The following is an 18,946-nucleotide window of genomic DNA, read 5'->3' as shown; positions in this document are numbered from 1 at the left end:
TTCATTGTGGTCTTTCCGGTCTGTTTAAATCTGCTTTATAACATGCTTTTTGAATCTCTTTCTTTTGTCTCAACTTTTATATTATAAAAAATTTGAAAAATACAGAAAATTTAAGAGGAGAAAAAATAATGAGCACCTGTTCGTACTTCATCTAGATTAAAACGTTGTTAAAATTTTCCACCCTTGCTCTCTGTGTGGTGGTATATCTGTGTATATGCACGTGTATATGTTTTTTTATTTGTATGTGTATATATGGAATGGTTTTTTGGTCTGAACCTTTTGAAGTAAGTTTCAGATAGTATGCATCTCTTAAGAATAAAGATGCTTCCTTTTTAAACATAGCACTATTATCAGAGTTAAGATAATGAACAGAGGAATCTTCCAGGAAGGGCTGGTTCCACAGTGCCCTGAGGATGCTCAAGCCCCTTGTTGGAATGGCGTAGTATTTACATATGACCTGCACACACCTTCTGTATACTTGAACTCAGCTGAGGTTATTCATAATATGTCATTTTACATAGCAGCCAACTGTTTACATGGCACACTACATCAGGGCTATGTAAACAGTTGTTACACTGTATTGTCTAGGGAGTGGTGACCAGGAAAAAGTCTCTACATACTCAGTATAGATGCACAGTTTTTTTCCCAAATAATTTTGATCAGAGTTGGTTGCTTCCATTTATGCAAAACCCATAGGTCTAGAGAGCTGACTGTACTTTAATATTATATATCTAGCCTATGTTTAAATTTCCTTAGTTATCCCATGGAGATCTTTTGTGAGTTTCTCAAATTAGAACAAACACTTAAAATGATGGAATTTTCAAAATTACTTTTTAGAGTAGTAAACTAATTTTTAATAATGATTAACAAATGGCTTAATGACATATCAGTGGGTTATTTCAATACTGTGAGGCAGTATATGTGCCATTCAGACCACCAAATAATGGTAAAAATAGCATCAATAATAAGAAGGGATACACAGTGATCCTTCACAGGACCCAGATACCACACAGGACACTGTGTATTTGTTCCTTTAGTTATTAGAACTACCTTTGTATGTGTGTGCTCCTGGGTATTTAACCCAGGGGCACCTTACTACTGAGCTACATTTTTATTTTAACTTTGAGACAGAGTCTCACTAGGTTGCTGAGGCTGGCTTTGGACTTGCAATCCTCCTGAGTTGCTGGGATTACAGGCTTTCCAACCACCCTTGGAAGTGAATATGTTTATTTATTAGCAACGATAAAACTCAGAGAGGTTTAAAAAGACTCTCAGGGTCACATTATTAGTAAAGTACGGAAGTAGGACTGAAGTCTGTTTCTATTTTATTTTATTTTATTGTTTTAGTTGTAGATGGACACAATACCTTTATTTAATTTATTTATTTACTGTTAAAGGATGGAACCCAGTGCCTCACACATGCTCTACCACTGAGCTGCAACTCCAACCCTAAGCCTGGTTCTTTATGACCCCAAAGCTCCCTCTCTCAACCATGCTGCTTGATGTCTTATCACATTTAAGCCCATTCCAATGACGTCTACAGATGGGCCTAAAAGAAACAGCATTGCTGGCTAAGCTGTAATAACAGGTGTGTGTGCACATGTGTGTGTGCACGTGGGTATGTCTGGGAAGAGTTACTTCTAACACCTGTACTTAGGTGCAAAAGGAAAAGAAAATGTCCTGTATGTCCAGTGTTTGGGGTCTGAGCTCTCCCCCAGCATCCCACATCCCATGTGTGCACAGGAACAGTAGGAGCAGCGCTGTGACTGACAGCGCACCTCATCATGCACTGGTTCCCTGAAGCTCCTCATCTGTGTCCCTCTCAGTGTCATCGGCACTCCCTTCTATCTGATGGAGTACTGCCCAGGCCTCATCTACAAAGACCCCTCTCTGCCAGGCTTGGAGCCCACCCAGAGGCGAGCCATATACACTGCCATGAACAGAGTCCTGTGCAAAATTCACAGCGTGGACCTCCATGCTGCAGGCCTGGACGACTACGGGAAGCAAGGTGAGCAGAGCCACTTGGGTCTGGATGGTTCATTAACAACCAAGTGTTTGCTAAACATAGGGAGGACTTTAAAGTTTAGGTTCATCTTTTTTTGTTTGCAGTGCTGGGGATGCAGACCAGCCTTGTGCATGTGAGGCAAGTGCTGTACCACTGAGCCACATCCCCAGTGCCACCAAACCAGCTCCTTTTTTTTTTTTTTTTGTATTTTTTATTTTTAGTTGTAGATGGACACAATACTTTTATTTATTTCTTTATTTTTATGTGGTGCTGAGGATTCAGCATGTGCTAGGCAAGTGCTATACCACTGAGTCACAACCCCAGCCTCCCAGCTACTTTTTATTTTTTCTTTTTCGTATCAGGGAGTGCACCCAGGGACACTTAACCCCTGAGCCACATCCTCAGTCTTTTTAAAAAATATTTTGTTTGGAGACAGGGTCTTGCTGAGTTACTTAGAACCTCACTAAGTTGCTGAGCCTGGCTTTGAACTTGCAATCCTCCTGCCTCAGCCTCTGAGCTTGTGGGATTATAGGTGTGCACCACCACGCCCAGCTTATTTCTTATTTTGAGACAGAATCTCACTAAATTACCCAGGCTGGTTTCTCACTTGTGATCTTCCTGCCCTCTGAGTATCTGGGATTGCAGGTGTGTGCCCCCATAGCCAACATATTCTCTTTTTCACCCATTTCCTTACTTAATCTTTTTAACAGGGATAGATTTTTTTTTTTTCTTGCGGTGCTGGGGATGGAACCCAGGGCCTTGTGCTCCCAAGGCAGGCACTCTACTGACTGAGCTATCTCCCCAGCCCCAGGGATAGATTTTTTAAATGTCATTATGCCAAGATGTTACATTTGTATATTTTGTTTCTGCTCTTTTTTTAAATGGGTGAAAATTCCAGTTTCTTCTTATCCTTGCCAGTATTTGATATTATCAAGTTTTTTTTTTTCTTTTTCTCCAGTTTTTTTTTCCCTTTTGAGGTGGGGTCTTGCTGTATTGCCTAGGCTGGCCTTGAACTCATAGGTTGAAGTGATCTCCTTGCCTCAGTATTTCAGATCTCAGGCACTATATCCACGGGACTTATATATTTTATCTTCCCAAAAACTCTCAGAGGACCATCTCAAGATAAGGAAAGTAAGGTCTAGAGAGGTTAAGAACGGTCCTGAGATCACACAACTTGTGGATGGCAGACCTGAGATTTAGATCCTGACAGTCTGACTCTGGAGTTTCTGCTCTTTAGTCACCCACCCACTGTCATTTAACACAAAGGGATCTATTAAAGGCTATTAGGAAGCTCACAGGACCTCAAAAAGGGCTGGGGATCAGGTTTGGAGGCCATGAGGCTGGGAATAGTGCCCAGACTACCTTGAACCAGCCAAAATGACTGGTGGTTTCCATGTAGAGCCAGCAGGAGCGTCACATGGGAAATTCTCCAGTCCAGTGTTCAGAGACATGTCATGGCCACAGAGCATTTCTCAGGAATTCACTGCACTGGCAATTTTCAAAACCTTTGGAGGTTGTTGAAATGGCACACCACGCTCTAATTTTCTTCCCCTCAGGGGACTATCTTCCTCGCCAGGTGCAAACCTGGACTAAGCAGTACCGAGCTGCAGAAACCAGCACCATCCCAGCGATGGAGAGGCTCATCCAGTGGCTGCCTCTCCATCTTCCCAGGCAACAGAAGACCACAGTGGTGCATGGGGACTTCAGGTAGGTACCACTGCCACGGGTGTGAATATTAGATGTGAAAAATGATGGACAGGGCACTGGAAGCGGGAGCCGAAGCTGGTCTTGCCCCAGTCTGTAGATGGTAACCATTCCCATTACAGAGTTCCTCCCTTTTGAGGCAAGGTTTCTCAGCCTCGCACTGTGACATTTTGGGTTGAACAATCCTTTACCATGGGGGCTGTGCTGCACTGTTGGATAGCAAACATCATCCCTGGCTTCTCCTCACTAGACGCCAGTAGCACCTCCCCACCAAGTTGTAGCCACACAAAAATGCCTGCATACGTTGTCCCATGAGCCCTGAGAGGGCAGCTCACTTTGGGAGGAGAACCACTGTTGGAAGGTCAAGCCGAGCAAGTGTTCCTCTTGCCTCCCATGAGGTGGGATGAACATTCTCTTGGGCAGGGAGGATGAGGAAGGGAAGGGAATGAACGTGGTGCCCTGGGGTGCACACCACGCCTGTCGCCTGCCTAGCACTGGAAGTCAAGTGTGCCTTGTATCTGGCTGCGTGTCTAGCTTTGTCTTACCACCTCAGCTGCCAACACAGCCCTTGAGGCACTTGGGTAGTTTTCCAGTGTTTTGTTTCCCAGTAGCACCTGAAAGCCTGCTTTTGATATACATCTTTTTGGGCCCCTGATCTGTTTGGTAGTTTTCTTTCCCTTCCTGAGAAGTTGCACCTCTTATTTTTTTTATTTTTTTGGGATCAGACTCAGGGCTTTATTCATACTACGCATGACCTTTACCCCTGAGCCACACCCCCAGCCTATTTGTGCCTGTTATTGAACAAGGCTAGATTGTCAGGCTAAAAGACAATTGCTTCACTTTCCATGTCAGATTGGCCTTCCTTGGCCTGCTGAACCATGTCATTTACTTTTGACTCCTTCCTTTAGCCACCCTTGGTGATCCCCCTGGAACTGACTGGAAGTTGAGGTTTGTCTACATGACAGGGTCATCCATAGGAGTAAGCTCTTGCATGGGTCTCTGATGGACTGATCCAAGTAATTTCCTTATACTGTCTTGAACTTGAACTGAGTTGTTTTTGACCCCCTTTTCTATCTTCTTCCTCCAGTTGGGATAGCAAGTGGCACCTCGCCCTTCAGTATACCTCTTGCCAATGATGCAACCCATTTCTTTTGGTGGGGAAGAGTAGCAGATAACTGCGCTATGGTACTTGCCTTTACCTTTCTTTGCACCTCAAATGTTCACAAATGTGGTTGATTTATTTTTTTTAATGACTTTGTTTTATTTGTTCATTTTTTAATGTGGTGCTGAGGGTTAAGCCCAGCACCTTACACATGCTAGGCAAGTGCTGTACCCCTGAGCCACAACCGCAGCCCACACAAATATGATTTAAGTACAACAGCAGGCAGGAGACATCCAATGGTGGTCTGAGAATCACCTCCCTTAGCTGTAGTGAAGTACAAGGGTCATTTATGATGACATTTTCAGAAAGGCATCCTCTGATTTCAGAGCGCATGCTTACACTTACCAATGAACATTACACTCAAAGCTATTTCCATGTGTTGGTAGATGGAAGAACATTTCTTGCTCAGAACAAGTGGAGGTGGGAGCATAAGCTGGTGCAAATACTTTGAAAATAGCCAGTAGCGTAGAAGACGAGATAGACCACAAGCTGTAATTCTTCTAGAGGAGCATTTGCACCTGTGCACAGGAGACTCAGCAAAATCATGATTTTTGCTCATGCTTGTGATTGTAACACATGATAAACCATGGTTAGGTGGTATGTTATAGTTCAGGAAATAAACTAATTTAAGTAATCATACGTAAATCATCAAAAGTAAATCTCAAGAAGATAATGCTGGGTAGAAAAAATATATACAGTGTGATACCCCATGCAAACTAAAAGGCTGGAAAGAATGCTATGTGTGGCTTACAGGTGCAGGCAAAGCTAAGAGAAGTATTAAAATATCTGAAATTAATGCATGCCAGCTTCAAGATGACAGTTATCTTTGAGGACAGTGGGGAGCTAAGGGAGGGAGGACTCATGTATCATGGTTTAAAAATTTGAAGGAAATACAACAAAGAAGTAGAGATGACATCTGTTAACTCTGGAAGTGGGGCACATGTTTGGTAATTACTTTATCTTCTAAATAAAGCATACATAGAGCCCTGGCAGGAAGCCAGAGGATTCAGGCCACTTGAAGAATCTTAATAGGTGCCGCATGGAGAAGAACCGCCAAACAGCCTGGAACCCAGGCCAGCAGCAGTGCAGAGCCCTTGCCACCCGGGTCTGCCGCTGTTGCTATGGCATACACACTGCCCCAAAGCCGGGCACTGGAAATGGTACTGGGAGTTGGTGTGCTCACTCGTCTTTGGTCTGGGTATGGGACAACTTATTTTGACTGGCATGGCTCTCAGCAGGGCCTGGAACCATCTGCAGGTTGACCTTCGTGCTGGGCTCCTCGGGCTGCTCTCTGTCCCTGCGGTTTCACCCCAGGCCGGTGGTTCCTGGTAGCTGGACTTCACATCTGGCAGTTTGGGCATCCAAAGCTGTGTGTCCTAAGAGTTGGGGCTGAGAGGAAGCCATAACACATTTTCAGCCCTGGCCTAGCCCCAGGAGTCCCTCAGGCTTACTTCTCCCCACTTTATATTTGTTAAAAGCCAGATGCTTCAAGGGATCAAAAATTAGACCACCTTTTGTGACAGAAATGTCAAAGAATTTGCAGGCCTGTTTTAGAACCATCACAGAGAGGACGTAATTACCAGAAGCCAGAGAGGGTGGCTGCATGGAGAGGGCTGCCTGGCCGGAGCACTGGCCTTCAGTGGCAGGATTCAGGCCCTGCTCTGCTCTCTGCAGGGGGAACTGGGGAAGGAATTGGCAGACCCGCTTCCATTCTGGAAGCCACAGGACTGGGGCGACCCCAGCTTGACACAAAAAGAACAGGGAGGGTGGGAACGAGCCTGGGCTTCCCCTGGCCCAGAATGCACCCGGTCAGGGATCTCAGGCTGTCTCTCCATCCCGTCTGTGGCTTTTCAGGCTCGACAACCTGTTGTTTCATCCAGATAAGGCGGAGGTGCTTGCTGTCCTTGACTGGGAGCTTTCTACCTTAGGCGACCCCCTTGCTGACGTGGCCTACAGCTGCCTGACTCACTATTTGCCGCCCAGTTTCCCCATGCTGAGAGGTAGGACGTGCAGCTGTGGGCAGATGGGGTGGGCCAGCTGCATACCCCAGGTGTTTTGGGAGCCACATTGGTTGAGGCATCCCATCAGGCTGCAGCATCTAAGTGTGGACCTGGTGGCTTGGGTAGAAAACACCACAGGAATGCATTCCTATCACATTTGGGGCAGAATGAGTGCAGGGTGCATGTTAAGTGACAGGTACACCCACAGAGCACCTCTCATGTTTCATACAGCTGAATTCCACTGACTTTTTTTTTTCAATACTAGGGATTGAACCCAGGGGTACTCTACCCCTGAGCTACATCCCCAGCCCTTACTTTTTAATTCACTTATTAATTTTTTTGAGACACAGTCTTGTTAAGTTGCTGAGGTTGGCCCCAAATTTGCCATCCTCCTACCTCAGCCTCCTGTCACTGGGATTATAGGCGTTGCACCACATCTGATGGACCTGTTTTTTCACTTAAGTGGAAACTTTGGACATGTTTTCATGTCATTAAGTATTTCTCTGACAGCTTTGGATTTTATCAAATAGAATTAACAAGACATTTGATTTAATTTCCTATTGGGCTACTTAATGTTTCCGATTTTTAAAAATATTTCCTCCCTGCAACCTCATCCCCACAAAAAGGCAGGGAACATCTCTGTAGTAACATATTTGCTTATATATGTTATACTCCTAGGACCAAGCCCTACCAAGCCCAAGCATAGAATATATTGCATGCTTCTAAATCACCAATATATCACAAATCACACAAATCAGTGAAGTTCTTAACTTGTTGCAATTGTCTGTTCCATCATTGGTGTGAGTGCTCTTCCAATGCCACTTTCAGTCAAGTGATGGTTGAGAATAATACGCGTCCACCGTGAACTGTGGTCCCAGTGGAATTAGAGGTCACATTTCTTCCCTTTCTGCTAATTTAATCTGAAACCTTCAAGAGCCCATTAACTCCCTGCCTGGATTTCCAGGGAAGGAAGAGCCATTGAAGTCTTGGGCGACCCCTTGAGCTAGTTGTGGTACTACTTTTGGAGAGACTGATTTTCAGGGTAAAGCCTGGCTTCCGCAGGGGAGCGCAGGCTCTGACTGCCCAGGAACCTTTCACCGCAGGTGTCAGAGGCTGCGATTTGACTAGACTAGGAATCCCCACTGCAGAGGAGTACTTCAGCATGTACTGTCGTCACACGGGGACCCCTCCTGTGGACTGCTGGAACTTCTACATGGCCTTCTCCTTCTTCCGTGTGGCAGCAATCCTGCAGGGGGTCTACAAGCGGTCGCTCACAGGTAATGGAAAGAGTCTCAGCCAACACCGCTCTTCCCTGACTACAGAGGCTTTGCGGGGACCAGTTTGATCAGAATTCAGTAGGATTCAGTTAATTCAATCATTCATCATTAAAAATATATATATAATAATTATATATAATTATATACATATATTAATTTATATATATAAATAAATAAATAAATAAATATATATATAATTTAAAATATTCTGATTTGTTTGGTACCAGGGACTAAACCCAAGAGCACTTAACCACTAAGCTACATCCCCACCCTTCCTTTGTTTTTTGTTTTTGTTTTTTTTTTTCCAATTTTGAAACAGGGCTAAGTTAGGGTCTTACTAAGTTGCTGAGGCTGGCTTTGAACTTGCAGTCCTCTTGCCTCAGCCTCTCAAGCTGCTGGGATTACAGGTGTGCAGTACCTTGCCTGGCTAACATTTTCTTTAATCTTGACTCTAATATAAATTTATTATATATTTTTTATTTTCTTCCTCTTTCTCACCCTTTTTTTTCTTTCTTTTTTTTCATTGCTGTTGATCAAATCAGGGCCTTGCATGTGCTAGGTGAAGCCTACACCTCTAAGCTACCCTCCCAGCTCTTAGGTTTTATTTTATTACTATTGTTATTAATTTATTTTATTTTTGGTACCAGGATTGCCTAGGCCTTTTTTATTTTTTACTTTGAGACAGGTTCTCACCCGGTTGCTAAGGGCCTTACTACGTTGCTGAGACTGGCTTGGAATTTGTGATCCTCCTGCCTCAGCCTCAGCCTCTTAAGTCACTGAGATTACAGGAGTGTGCCACTGTGCCTGGTTTAGATTTTACTTTTCCAGTGGCCCCAAACTCTTGGGCTCAAGAGATGCTTCTGGGGCTAGGGAGATAGCTCAGCTGGTAGAGTGCTTGCCTTGCAACCACAAGGCCCTGAGTTCGATCCCCAGTACCGCAAAAAAAAAAAAAAAAAGAGAGAGATGCTTCTGCCTCAGGCTCCCAAGTACTTGGGACTACAGGTGCACACCACGGCACCTGGCCTAGTTAAAGCATATTCGAAGTATATGATGGTATTGTGTATGTTTTTTTCCTTTTTTGGGGGGTACCAGGGATTGAACTTGGGGACACCTGACCAATGAGCCCCATCCCAGTCCTATTTTGTATTTTATTTAGAGACAGGGTCTCACTGAGTTGCTTAGTGCCTCACTTTTGCTGAGGCTGGCTTTGAACTCGTCATCCTCCTGCCTCAGCCTCTTGAGCTGCTGGGATTACAGAGGTGCACCACTGTGCCCAGCATATTGTGTGTGTTTTTTAAAGTCTTTGTCTTCTTATGTAAGTGAAATAGTCATAGATGAAATAATTCAATGTTTGGGATTTACTTCAGAAAAATCCAGGGCAGTGGGGTTGGGGCTGGGAGGGAATGAACCAGATTGTCTAGATGTTGACATGGTTGAAGGTGAGAGAGGTCCTTCCTGGTCCCTTATACTCGTCTCTGTACTCTTGTCTATCTTTTAAATTTCTCAAAAATCAAAAACAAAAGTCAGGAAAAAAGTAACCTATCAGCAGGTTTGCTAGTAGTAGGTGAGTTCTCTGCTTCCTGGGCAGTGCCAAGCTGCTGGCAGCACGTTGCTCTCAGCCAGGCTGCCAGAGTCTTCTGAGAGGGGCAGTTGTGGAAGAGCAAGTGACAAGTTATTCATCCATTCACAACTCTCTGAGCCTCTACTGTGTGCCAGCTCTGTGCCAGGCTGTCCAAAGTCATGGGCAAATCTGTTCAGGGAAAGGTCAGTACCCAGAGTTTCTAGTTTATCGTCCCTGATCTGAGAAGTAGGGTCTTATAGGCAGGGATCCTTAGAAATAATACTTTTTTCTTGTTTGGAAATGAGTCTAAGCACTGCTCCCCATTTTTATTTTGTTTTTTTCATTAAGAGCTAACCAGAAACATTTCCTGAAACAGAACTGCTGAATTCTCAGGATCCCCTGTTGACATTTCCTTGCCAACTGCCAGGTTTTCTCTGACTCTGCTCCAGGGCCTTGGGAGTAACTGCATAGATTTTGCCCGTAAAGAATTCCCTGTGTTAGCTGGGCATGGCAGTACATGCCTATCATTCCAGCTACTCAGGAGGATGAAGCAGGATCACAGATTGGAGAACAGCCTTTCAAAAAAAAAAGGACTAGGGATGTAGCTCAGTGGTAGAGCACTTGTCTAGCATGCAAGAAACCCTGGGTTTGATCCTCAGTATTGCTAAAAAAAAAAAAAAAAAAAAAAAAAAAAAAAAAAGAGGACTGGGGATATAGCCCAGATGGTAGAGTGCTTGCCTCACATGCGATCCCCAGCACCGCAAAAATAAGTGCAACAAGGACCTTTTCAGATAAAAAATCTTGCCCTCCATATTAGAGAAAAGTCATGAGCCTCAGATTAAACTGAAGACTTTAAAGAGGTTTAATTATGCCACCACCAATCCAAAATAAATGACTTCATGAAGTGAAAAAAAAAATAAGAAAAGAAAATTTTAGAGTCTCCCACTGTCTTGGCCTCAAGCTGCCCATCAGAAGCCCTTTGCCATGTTGCTAAGTTCCTGTGAGCCATGGGCATGGCTTCAGTCCCAGCGACTGGAACCAGGGATCGCGACTGGAACCGGGGATTGAGGAGATTCGCACGGTTGACTTTCTTGGGCGCAAAGCCAAGCACAGCCTGGACATTGTCCAAGGCCGCTGGACCTCCTGGGCAGTGGGTCACAATCCTCTTGTCACCTGGGATGGTCCATGTGTGTGGCCCTCTCCTTGGCGTCATGATGAACCACTAACCTGCTTGTCTGCCACCCCACAGTAGATGACTGTCCTTCTAGGCCTCTAGCCCTCTGAGCCTAATCATGCTCTCCCTTCCCTCCCACTGGGAAGCAACCCACACGCTGAGGAAGTAGCTTAGTTTCCCACACAAAGCCAGTGAAATCCATTTTTTGAAAGAATGGTGTAAAATCATTCAGTTGAGGGGAATCCCAACTAAGTGAACACAGGTATCATTTCTGTACATTTGTCTTCTGTAATTATTTGTTAAAGTCATATTTGTTTGTTTGAACAGTTGAGATATGGGATGGAAAATTAAGAGTTTGGGGAAGAAGTATTTATTTCAAAGGCATACTCTCTCAGTTCCTCCCTCCTTCCCACTTTCCCTTCTCCCTCCCTCTCTCCCTCCCCCTCTCATTTCCTGGAGATATCAGATCATAATTAGGTTAAAGGACAGGAGAACCTTGTGGCCAGTCTACATAAGGCTCAGTCTACATAGCCCACCCACATGTCACCCTCCTTCCTTAATAAGTAGGTACAGAGGTTTGGGTTTCTTCTAGATATCTGCTAAAAATCTAGAAAGGAAAAAGTGTTCACGATGGCATCTTAGGTGGCTGCCAGTGATGTGGTTTCTTCTACTGGGACTACATTTGGGATGTCCCAGAAGCCATGGCCTCAGTCACCCCCGGCTCAAATGCCTCCCCCTGACAATGCAGCAGATCTTGAGGCATGCACTTGACCTTGAGAATGCACTTTGTGCTCTAATATAAAATGAAAATCATCTTCAGTAACAGTGGACCGAGGGGAGCATCTTTCCCTACAGTGTGACCTGTCAGGCTGAGTGGAGAGGAGAGACTCGTTGTGTGCCTGTGGGTCCTTCCTGTGGGCCTGCAGCTCAGAGAAGGGGCTGCTGCTTACTGACTGACCCCCAGGGCTTATGTCCACCCCAGCAGGGGCTCAGCAAGCACCTGTGGGGCCCAGTGGGCCATGCGCTCCACTGGGGAGGACAGTGAACACCAAACCTTCCAGGAAGTGGTTCTTTTTAGAGCAACCTGTTGACTGTCAGAAGCCAAAAGAAAATAGGCCTCTGTGAAGATCCATTTGTTGAGACAAAGGGAATGAGGAAACAGTCTTTTGAGGACATGGAATGCTCATAATAAGCTAGGACAGCTAGTTATTTTAAAAAAGGAAGAAAAAAAAGCTCACAGCGTACATACAGCAGCAGGGTGGGCCTCACGTGGCGCTGAGTGGAGGAGCCAAGTGTGTCCTCCTGTGATGTCCTAGAAGAGACTAGAGGGCAGGGGGCAGGAGGAGTGGTGCAGGGACACTGGGGAAGCTTAGGGGGATGGAAGTTTCCTGTTTCTGGGTGGTAGTGGCGGTCACCCCACTGGGGATTCATCACAAGGCAGAGTTGTGTGCTAAGGAGGCACGTGTACATTGTGCCTTCATTTTTACAAATTTCCACTTCCTTAAGAAAAGTGTTGATGTGCGTGTTAAAAAAGGAGTGAGCTCTGAGGTGCTGGCACTCATTGTTGATCCAGGCAAAGGGCTGCCTGGAACCAGCCATTCCTGCAGTCAGCCGTGACACGCTGGCAGGCCCTAGCAGGGACACGGAACGCAGGATCTCTTATGACCTGCTGCTGCAGCAAAAGTGGCTAGGGAGATTGCTATTGATTGAATTTAGTTTCTTTAGGGAAAAAAGAGGTAAGGAGCAGGGGATGGCAGACCCGAGTTCCCCTTTTGGTTCCCAGTCCACTAACTTAAAACTTGAGCAAGCCACTGCCTCCTCTAAAACTTGGTGTCCTGTTCCCAAAGCACAGATTCAAACTGTTGAGTTGCTTTGGGAATTGGGTGAGCTTAAGTTATTACCAGCGAAAAACAGCCTCTCTGAAATTAAAAGTTCTGAGTTGTTCTAGCTCCTGAATTTCCTCATATTGAGGAAACTAAAAGATTTACCCCTGACTTGGTGGGCACAAGGAAGCTGAAATTGACATGTTCTCCTGCTAGCACAACTTTGCTAAATCTGCATACTTACATCTCCTGACTTTTGTTTCTATAAACTGTAAACTCTTCTGAACCGGGCACTGGCATGCATACCTGCAGTCCGTGACTCAGGAGGCTGAGGCGGGAGGATCACAGGTTCTATGCCAGCCACAGCAATTTAGCAAGGTTGTAAGCAACCCAGTGAGACCCTGTCTCAAAATAAAAAATAAAGTGCTGGGGATGTGGCCGAGTGGTTAAGCACCCTTGGATTCAATCTCTGGTACCAAAAAAAAAAAAAAAAAAAAAAAAAAATTTAAAATTTAAATTAAAATTAAATTTGTAAACACTACTGTAAACCAGAGAGAAACAGTCCCCACTGCTTCTACCCAGTTTGGTCAAACTGCATTCAATTCATTTTCCCTTTATGTATTGTTTGCTTATCTCTTATGTGGGCAGCCAAATTGGATCCAGGCAGGGCTGCTGGTAACATTAGCAGGTGCCCCAGTGGTGTCATGTGCTCCACCAGGGGTGGCTGCTACTGATGGAAGGACTGCAGGGCCGCCTGGGAGTGATCACTGCTTTTCTTCTGTTCTGCCCAGGTCAGGCAAGCTCAGCAACTCCGGAACAGAGTGGAAAGTTGGCTGAATCTATAGCTAACCTGGCATGGGATTTTGCAGTCAAGGAAGGGTTCCGGATCTTCAAAGAGATGCCAGCCACCAAACCATTAAGGAGGTCCTACCACACGTGGGCTGGTCCACAGTCCCTGCCGAGCTCCACAGGCACAAGGAGTTATAGCTCTGTTCCAGGAGCTTCCTCAGCTCATGCCTCGAAGAGAGCTCTCGTCATCTCTCCAGAGGACCTCTCCCCACCGGTCAGAGAGCTGTATGACCGGCTGCAGCGGTTTATGGAGCAGCATGTATACCCGCTGGAGCCAGAACTGCAGAGACACCAGGCCTCTGCGGGCAGATGGAGCCCTTCCCCACTGATAGAAGACCTCAAGGTGAGGCAGCCTGTCGAAAGAGAGTTGCCTAGGCTTTGTTCACAAGGCAGACCCTCATCTGTGCCCTTCCCAGGGAGACACAGAGGGCTGAGTCCTTGGCTCTCCATCATATCAGAAAGATCCAGCTCCAGATTATTCAGTTTTGGTCCCATGCTCATGCTGAGTGACCACTTCACAACTCAAGACCTCAGGTGTGAAAGGAATGCTGGCTGCAGCTTAGAAAGGCAGGCCAGCCTGGGCATGGTGGCACATGCCTGTAATCCCAGCAGCTCAGGAGGCTAAGCAGGAGGATCGTGAGTTCAAAACCAGTCTCAGCAAAAGCAAGGTGCTGAGCAACTCAGTGAGAACCCTGTGTCTAAATAAAATACAAAATAGGGCTGGGGATGTGGCTCAGTGGTCAAATGCCTGAGTTCAATCTCTGGTACCCTGAGTTCAATCCCCAGTACCACACCCACCAAAAAAAGGAAGCCAGGCCAGGGGGACTTTTATTATGCAGGTTTGAATTATACAGATCTGAAACAGTGAGCACAGTGCCATACACCTGTAATCCCAATGACTGAGGAGGCTGAGGCAGCAGGATTGCAAGTTCAAGGTCAACCTGGGAAACTTAGCCTGGGCAATCATGTTTCAGAAATAAAAAGGCTGGGTGTGTAACTCAGTGGTAGAGCACCCCTAGGTTCAGTCTCTAGTACAAAATGAAAAAAAGATGTAATAAAGTTTCTCTGGAACACCCATAACATCAAAGTCAGCAGACCAGTCAATCAATTGTAAGCTATGTTTGGTGTTGTCCTGTGTGATGATGAGGCCACTTTAGCTGACAAACACAAATATCGACTTTCCTTTGTCAAGGCTAACCTTGGATTATGTTGGTTTTGAAGTTATTTGGGATCTTCAGGAACACAGTGCAAAAATTTTCTAAAAAATAGCATTGCATTATGAGTTTTTTGGTAGTTACAAACATGACAAAAAAGCACATAATGTAATAAGTAAGAGTTCTTCAAAAGTCCCTGCCCTCTGAGATAATTACTGTCAGTGACTTGGTGGACCATGCTCCCAGTTTTTTCTTTCTATTTTATACTGACATATATCCTTATTCCTATGTCGTAATGAAATCATTCTGTATATTGAAATCTTCCTGTTTGCTGACATGGAAACACATGAGATCAGCCTCCAAGGGTTCTGCAGTGTGGGTGCACCATACGTTGTCTGACCCACCCCTGGTTAAGGTCACAGTGCATGTTACTAGAGGGCATCTAGGCTAGCCACCAAAGCCAACCCAGGGTCACTGAAACCGCAGAGTTGGCAACTGGCAGCATGGCCGGGAGCACAGAGGAGCAGCCAAGGGATGGCGGGCCACAGCAGCTTGGGCAGGCTGCCTCTCTTCAGGACCCTTGCTTCCCACTTCTCCTGCCATCTTCTTTCCTTGTTCTAGTTCATCTGCCCTTTTTACTTTGGCCATTACACTCTGAGCTCATTGACTCATGCAGGTAGTGAGCAAAGCCCTGTGATTCTGGAAGCATGTGGCCTGGGTAGCAGGCCCTCTGGGGCCTCCTCATGAGAAGCAGCAAGGAGGTGATTATGTCCATAACCTCCAGTGCTCATGGCAATCTGCGGGTTCCCTTGGCGACTCCTTGTGGTCTGGGCCATCTCACTTCATCCTCATGGCCTCATGAGGCGGGTGAGCGGGCATGGAGGCTGGGTATGGGCAGCCTGGTCCTGTCCACCTTCTGTTGGCAGTGCCCACTTTTACCTAGGGGAAGTCTTCCTCCCCATGGGCAGTCTGGTAGAACTGTCAGTCAAGATAGCAGCCCAGCCCCCTGACCAAAGGGTGGGCACATGAGCCAGGCCAGGCCAGCCGAGTCCCCTTCCTGGAACTGCCAGAGGGAGTGTTTTCAAGATGGAAAACAGTTGGTGAAGTCCCAGCAGGGCTGAAAGCATCCTATCCTAGTGCAGTCCCTTAGGAGGCCAGTTCCTGTCCATTTGTGAGCCTCATTCTCTCATCTTCCTGCCTAGTTTGAGAGCCTGGGAGAACCTTCCCACTCAACTCCTCTTTTCCTTTAGTTGGCTGCAGTGCATTGCTGGAGCTGCTGCTCAATAGTCCTCACTGTCGTGCAGGTGGTCACATGCCCATTGCACAGACAGGACCCAGAGATCAAGTCTCTTGCCCAGTCTCTCAACCAGACATGCTGGGGCTGAGGCTGAACCAGAGCCGACTGAAGGCCTAACCTCCTAACATCCATCATAGAATTCCTGGCTCGCCCTATTTAAGAATCCAAGTTCCTTTGTCTCAGGAACAAATGTTGCCCATGACTTTGGTACATGTGGAATCTTTGGCCACCACCTTTTTCCCTCCCCAATCCCTTTCATTGTTCCATGAGTCAAAATAGAATACCGTGGGCTGGGGATATAGCTCAGTTGGTAGAGTGCATGCCTTGCAAGCACAAGGGCCTGGGTTCAATCCCCAGAACCGCAAAAAAAAAAAAAAAAAAAAAAAAAAAAAAAAAACGGAATACAATCATTCTCTACGGTTCCTTGACTTAGTTTTCCCATGATAGGAGAAAGCCAAGGCTGAAGGACTTTGGAACCTGTTCCTACCCTTGGAGACTGATCCTGAGAAAAACTATGGAGCAGGACTGACCAACATGGAGTACACACATCTGTGTGAAGTCATGGGCATGTCTCTGTACGCTCCCGAGGTATGGAGCCTGAGTAAAAAGTGAAGGGGAGAATCGCCCAGGCACTATGGGAGCCACGAGAACTTCAGGGTCTGGCCCAGGTCCTTTCTGTCCAACAGGGAAGGGGGCCCTGGCTGGGCTGCAAGGAGTCTGAGATTCTCTCAAAATGTTACAGGTTTGGGCGTTTCTGTCAGAGGGTCTGGTGAAGGGCTACCACTCCACCACTAGGGGGAGCTTGAAGTTTTAGACAAGAACATGGCAGTCACTGACGTGCTCTTTGTCCTTTTCAGATATTTAACTGCTCTGCTCCCGACACGGGGAACATGGAGCTCCTGGTGCGATACGGCACTGAGGAGCAGAAGGCCCGCTGGCTGACCCCTCTGCTGGAGGGCAAGGCGCGCTCCTGCTTCGCCATGACTGAACCCCAGGTACTTTGCTGGGCCCTGTCCGGCCTGTGCCCACAGAGAATGCAGGCTGAGGGCAGCTCTAATCAGCATGTGTTCCCACACAGGTTGCCTCATCAGATGCCACCAACATCGAGGCCTCCATCAGAGAGGAGGATGGTTTCTATGTCATCAATGGTCATAAGTGGTGGATCTCAGGTGTCAGGCCTCATAGCCAGTCCTATACACATGCATGTCTCTTGATGCCTGGTCGGGGCCAGCTGCTTTCTCAGTTGACACAAAGGCGGTGTGCTGTCTCCAGTGCTTTCCACGGGGATGCAGCTTCACCAGGCGACCACACTTGTGGCCCTGCACACGTGGCTCTGGGATTCTCTTCACTCCGCCCTGCTTGCTTCTGCCTGCCTTGAGCAGCTGCTCTCCTTGGAGGGCTAGGGGCCACTTCCTCTGTGGCTTCCCTTTAGCCCTGGGTCAGCTGTGTCCTATCCCAGGGGTCCTTCTGGAGCAGTGCTTGCACCCAGCACTGTGTGGGCCTTGCCTCACTGAGTGCTGGCACTTCGCAGAAGGCAGGGGTTATCATCTCCACTCCACAAGGGGTCTCTGGGCATGGCCAAAGCCACTGCCTGAAGTTCCACCCGCAGTGGTGAGTGGGACACGCACACTGTAAGATTTCTTGACTCTGGGGCCTGTGCCCCAAGCTGTGCACTCTCCATGGGGACAAAGCAAAACAGGCTGGCAGGGACAAAGCAGGTTTTCAGCATCTTATCTCTATATTTTCAACTGTAACATAATGCTTTTAAACATTTGCTTTTACGATGCTGGATTCATGCCTCGCTGGGACAAAACCCAGTTTGCTCTTCCTTTTGCTCTGGAGCCTGCAGATGCTCCTCTGATTACATGAAGTCTTATGGAATGCTTTCTGCATGCTGGCTTTGCCTTTCCTGGGCCACGACTGCTTGGAGACAAAGACTCGATGCCTGGCATCAGCTGAGGGGGCTTGTTCTCTCTCTATTCCTGGCAGGCATCCTGGACCCTCGCTGCCAACTCTGTGTGTTTATGGGGAAAACAAACCCACAGGCCCCAAGCCACCAGCAGCAGTCTGTGCTCTTGGTTCCCATGGATACCCCAGGGATAAGAGTCATCCGGCCTCTGACAGTGTACGGGCTGGAGGATGCTCCAGGTTAGACCTCCCGTGGTGGGGCGCCCTCGGTTGCGACTCAGGTCCCTGGGGAACAACGTTGGGCGGCCCCTACTCGAGTTCAGAACGTGCCACATGTAAGGGTCTGCTGACACTTGGGTGCCCACCTGGACCTGCATTTCATTTCCATAATGAGTATCAACGACATAGCAGATTGCAAAGGGGCATATAAGCGATTTTGTTCCTCTTTAAGGCATAGACATCGAGCGGGAGTCTGTGAGACAGGAATGATCTCAGGCAGGGCCGAGACAGGAGGTATTCTCTGACCTTCTTTTCTAGGGGTTACTATGTTGTTAGTCGCATGCTAGGGAAGTTTCCAGGGGTTACTATGTTGTTAGTCGCATGCTAGGGAAGTTTCCAGGGGTTACTATGTTGTTAGTCGCATGCTAGGGAAGTTTCCAGGGGTTACTATGTTGTTAGTCGCATGCTAGGGAAGTTTCAGCTTAAGTTTGTACCTTATATATTGTATGAAAGAAATAGTGAGCTGTGGTTGAGGCTCAGTGGTAGAGTGCTCGCCTTGCACGTGTGAGGCACTGGGTTTGATCCTCAGCACCACGTAAAAAATAAAATAAAGGTATTGTGTCAATCTGCAACTAAAGAAATATTAAAAAAAAGAAATGTCAAAATATCAGTTTGCCAACATAAATCAGTGGTACTTTCCCCATTTTGCCTTCCCGCTTTCCCCTCCCCGTTTAGCCATGACCTAGTTAGAAGGCTCCAGAAGAGGCAGGACTATTGCCAGCAGATAACCCAAACTGCGGTGGGGGGTAAACA

General features: G+C 46.7%; 1 protein-coding gene across 7 annotated transcripts in view; it reads left to right on the top strand.

Moving 5' to 3' along the window:
• The window catches only part of Acad10 (acyl-CoA dehydrogenase family member 10), a 47,860-nt gene that overhangs the window by 24,572 nt on the left and 4,342 nt on the right, over positions 1-18,946 (top strand). For all 7 annotated transcript variants that reach the window (XM_047561734.1, XM_047561737.1, XM_047561735.1 and 4 more), the window contains 9 exons: positions 1,827-2,008; positions 3,562-3,712; positions 6,726-6,871; positions 7,975-8,148; positions 13,498-13,898; positions 16,454-16,594; positions 16,864-17,001; positions 17,085-17,175; positions 17,996-18,154. In XM_047561734.1, coding sequence (XP_047417690.1) covers positions 1,827-2,008; positions 3,562-3,712; positions 6,726-6,871; positions 7,975-8,148; positions 13,498-13,898; positions 16,454-16,594; positions 16,864-17,001; positions 17,085-17,175; positions 17,996-18,154 — 1,583 coding nt within the window. The remainder of the gene's footprint in view (positions 1-1,826; positions 2,009-3,561; positions 3,713-6,725; positions 6,872-7,974; positions 8,149-13,497; positions 13,899-16,453; positions 16,595-16,863; positions 17,002-17,084; positions 17,176-17,995; positions 18,155-18,946) is intronic.

Source organism: Sciurus carolinensis, chromosome 8, assembly GCF_902686445.1.
Source record: "Sciurus carolinensis chromosome 8, mSciCar1.2, whole genome shotgun sequence".
Taxonomy (NCBI): Eukaryota; Metazoa; Chordata; class Mammalia; order Rodentia; family Sciuridae; genus Sciurus; species Sciurus carolinensis.
This window is presented reverse-complemented; position numbering and strand designations above follow the sequence as displayed.